The sequence below is a fragment of the Emiliania huxleyi genome (assembly GCF_000372725.1).
Source record: "Emiliania huxleyi CCMP1516 unplaced genomic scaffold EMIHUscaffold_1080, whole genome shotgun sequence".
NCBI classification, from domain to species: Eukaryota; Haptophyta; order Isochrysidales; family Noelaerhabdaceae; genus Emiliania; species Emiliania huxleyi.
The window spans coordinates 9,400-12,510 of NW_005201911.1; the positions used below are offsets into that span (position 1 = coordinate 9,400).

A 3,111-nucleotide genomic window follows, 5' to 3' on the forward strand; every position below is an offset into this window, starting at 1 on the left:
TTGAGGGGGCAAAAGAGCTGTTTCGAGAAGCTCTAGTCAAGACCGTTCTAGACGCCGCGATGTAACGGCGAGAATATTCAAGAATATCTTGAGACTCGAGGTCAACCAAGGTCAAGGGCTGAAGAAAACTCATAGATTCTTGAGAAAAAGCCGCGCCGGGGCATCTATATTCTCGAGAATATTCTCGAATACGAAAGTGCGCGGGACCATCTATATTCTCGGAGATATTCGAGAATATTGTGCTTAGGCCAAACAATTGCTCACACCGATATATATTCCCGTGCCTCATCGCATCTCATCGCGCACGCCTCTACACTTACCGCCACACCCCGCTCACAAGCCCGCCCTTCCTCACACGTCACTCACGAGGACTGGTCTGCGCGTTCGCAGTCAGCTGCACGGCATCGTCCACGAGCACATCAATGTACCTGCAGCGCACACAAGCCAGGCGGCGCGTGGGTGACTGCACGTGGCCTCCTCTCCCCTCCTCCCCGCCAGCTCACCAGCCCCCTCTCGGGGCGCACGCTGCTCTCACAACCGCCCCGACCACCTCCACTCTCGGTCAATCTCGGTCGATCTCGGCGAATCACCTCGCGAGCTCCGCCCCCATCAGCTCGCGCCACTCGGCGTGCGCCGTGCCGAGCGCGGCCGCCGTGTCCGCCTCAAAGTCGCGCCTCCTCGCGAGCTCGACGCCCTTGGCGAGCGCAAAGTCGACGCCGATCCTGCGTCGGGGGCGCATCAGAGTCCCCATTCGTACGAAGGAGGACAACTGTGCCTGCCCGAGTGCCAACTGGAGTGCATCCAGCATCTAGGACGCCGGTCCCCACGCCCGCACCAACCGCAACGCCAACCGGACCCGCCGCGGCGCCCGACGCGGCGCCCGCCGCCGCCGCCCCCGCCGCGGTGGCTGCCTTGGTCACAAACGGCGCGGCGAGCTTGCCGGCGAGGGAGGAGCTCGCGACGGCGCCCCCGGCGGCCTTCGCGGTCGCCCCTGCCGCGGCCTTGCCCGCTACTCCCGCGGCCGCCCCAGCAGCGGCGCCTGCCTCGGCCAATCTCGGGTCATCTCGGGTGTGATCTCGGGCAGTCTCCAACAGCCTCCGCGGAGCGCGGTGCCCGCAGCCTTGCTCGCGACTGCGCCCGCCGCGAGGGCAGCCGCCGAAGTGAGCCTAGTGCATGAAGCGGCGGGAGTGAGGGTGCGGCGGCGGCTTCCCGCAGCCAAGCCTCGAGTCCAGTTTCGAGGCGGAGAACTAGGCGTCTGCGCTCCGGCATCTAGGCGCAGCGAGCCCCGCCGCAGATCTGTCGTGCGCACCGGAGAGCTGGCTCGCCGCCGCGCGCGCAAAGCGCCAGTCGACGGCGAGCGCCGCCCTCCCCTCTCCGCCGCCCGTGTCGAGGTGGGACGTCTGCTCGCGCAGGAGCGGCAGCGCCTAGGCCTCTGTCCATTTGCGGGACATGACTGCTTTGGTGGAATACGACATGGTGTCCCAGAGCACGTGCGCCACATGGTAGTGCTTGAAGCTGACTGATAGGGCGGCGGTCTCAAGCGGGACGATCTTCTGCGACCGAGCCCGAAACAGGCAGCTGAGAACGCCCTCAAAGCGAGGCCATGCAGTCAATTCGTCGACCTGCATGTTCTCGAACAGCTCCACTTGAATGGGATTGGCGCGAATGAATCGCCCCGTCCACTTTGTGTGAAGTCGCCAGCCCATAGATCTCTGATAAGGTCGTCGTACTGATCTTTAGAATCCATGTGGTGCACCCCTTCAGGCGTGCAGTGCAGCACTTTTGCCGCATTCGCCAACATCTCCGTAGGCGATTGGCACCTGCGCTTGCTACTCGCGCTGCCGACGGCGGACGTGAGGTGGAACTTGCAGTAGGCGAGCAGCGTAGCCAGCAAGAAAGCTGCTGAACGCTGGCTGGGAGCCATGAGCGCGCCGCACGCCGCGCGAAAACTAAGTAATTCGCCGACCAGAGTCGACGGATCCGCCCGCACTTGAAGTATATTTGTGATCGTTGAGATCGCTTTGCGCAAATATTAGTCTCGGATGGCACTTGGCACACATACTCATATACATTCATGAGAGAATTCACATACCATAAAAAATCATACTCTCGAAGACAACGACGTGCTCGTGGCGTTGTGCCACGTCTCGCCGCGAGATCATTCTCCCAGCGAGAACCTCTCCCGGCTCGCCCCGACTCGCCTTCTCGCTGGATGCTTCGAACCACGCCTGATCACCATCGTTTTCCACAGCGCGACAGTGCTGGTCAGTGCTCACTGCTCAGCCTCTCAGCCTCACCCGCCGGCGCCAACGCCGCGGGCCCCACCCACGAAGCGAGAGAGGAGAGTCTCGCCCCCAACCACCACCGGAGCGCACCACGACGGGAGACGACGGCGATCGTCCGCCCTCGCTCACCCCCCGCCTCGCTCGCGCCGGAGGGCGGCAGCTTGGCGTCGTCGGCTGCCGCTGCAGTGGCGGCTGGCTGTTTGGGGCTGCCAAAACGCAACTCCTCGATGCGCACGAGCGAGCCGAGGAGCTCCTCACGGCTCCGCCGCGTGTGAGGCCGCGGTGCCACCGGCGGGCGAGCACGCCGACTCTCTGATCCCCGGCAGCCGCCGGAACAAGCGCGCGCGCACGCCGGGCTTCGGACTCTTTGCTGTGCCGCTACCCGTGAGGGCGACGGCGCGAACCGGCACCATCACCTCGACCTCGGGCTTCTTGCCTGGGGCATGCGTACCGCAGGCGGCTGAGGCTGGACTCACGGCGTGTCGGTGAGGCGTGCGCGCGGCGCGGGCGGTGGGCACGGAGGGGGTGCAAGTCTACAGGGATGCCTCTGCAAGGCCTCTGCTCGGGCAAGGCCTCTACCGGGAGGCAAGGCATCTACGGGTCTCGCGCCGCCGCTCCGCTTCTTGAGCGTCCAGCCGACGGCGCCCGCGGCGAGAAGTAAGCTCGCCATGACGAGGCAGACACCGCCTGGGGAGAGGGAGGGAGGGAGGGAGGGAGGAAGAGGGAGAGGGAGGTGGAGGTGTGTGTGTGTTTGGGGGGGGGGGGGGGAGAGACAGATAGTCGCGCCCACCGAGCCGCAGCACGCCCGGCCGACGCCTCGGAGGGC

The 3,111-nt window shown here is 65.2% G+C and overlaps 2 protein-coding genes across 2 annotated transcripts; both read right to left on the reverse strand.

The window, feature by feature from the left end:
* Positions 1-276: 276 nt before the first annotated feature.
* EMIHUDRAFT_460383 (hypothetical protein) lies at positions 277-1,924 on the reverse strand (the record flags this gene model as incomplete). The annotated part of the gene is made up of 6 exons (XM_005792292.1): positions 277-428; positions 591-722; positions 823-1,039; positions 1,310-1,424; positions 1,500-1,682; positions 1,757-1,924. The coding sequence occupies 6 exons, from the start codon at positions 1,922-1,924 to the stop codon at positions 359-361; spliced, it is 885 nt and encodes a 294-aa protein (XP_005792349.1). The 3' UTR covers positions 277-358.
* Positions 1,925-2,539: 615 nt separating this feature from the next.
* Positions 2,540-2,955, reverse strand: EMIHUDRAFT_251337 (hypothetical protein; the record flags this gene model as incomplete). Its single annotated transcript, XM_005792293.1, has 2 exons — positions 2,540-2,721; positions 2,865-2,955. 2 exons carry the CDS (start codon positions 2,953-2,955, stop codon positions 2,540-2,542), a joined length of 273 nt encoding a protein of 90 aa, XP_005792350.1.
* Between the last annotated feature and the right edge of the window lie 156 nt (positions 2,956-3,111).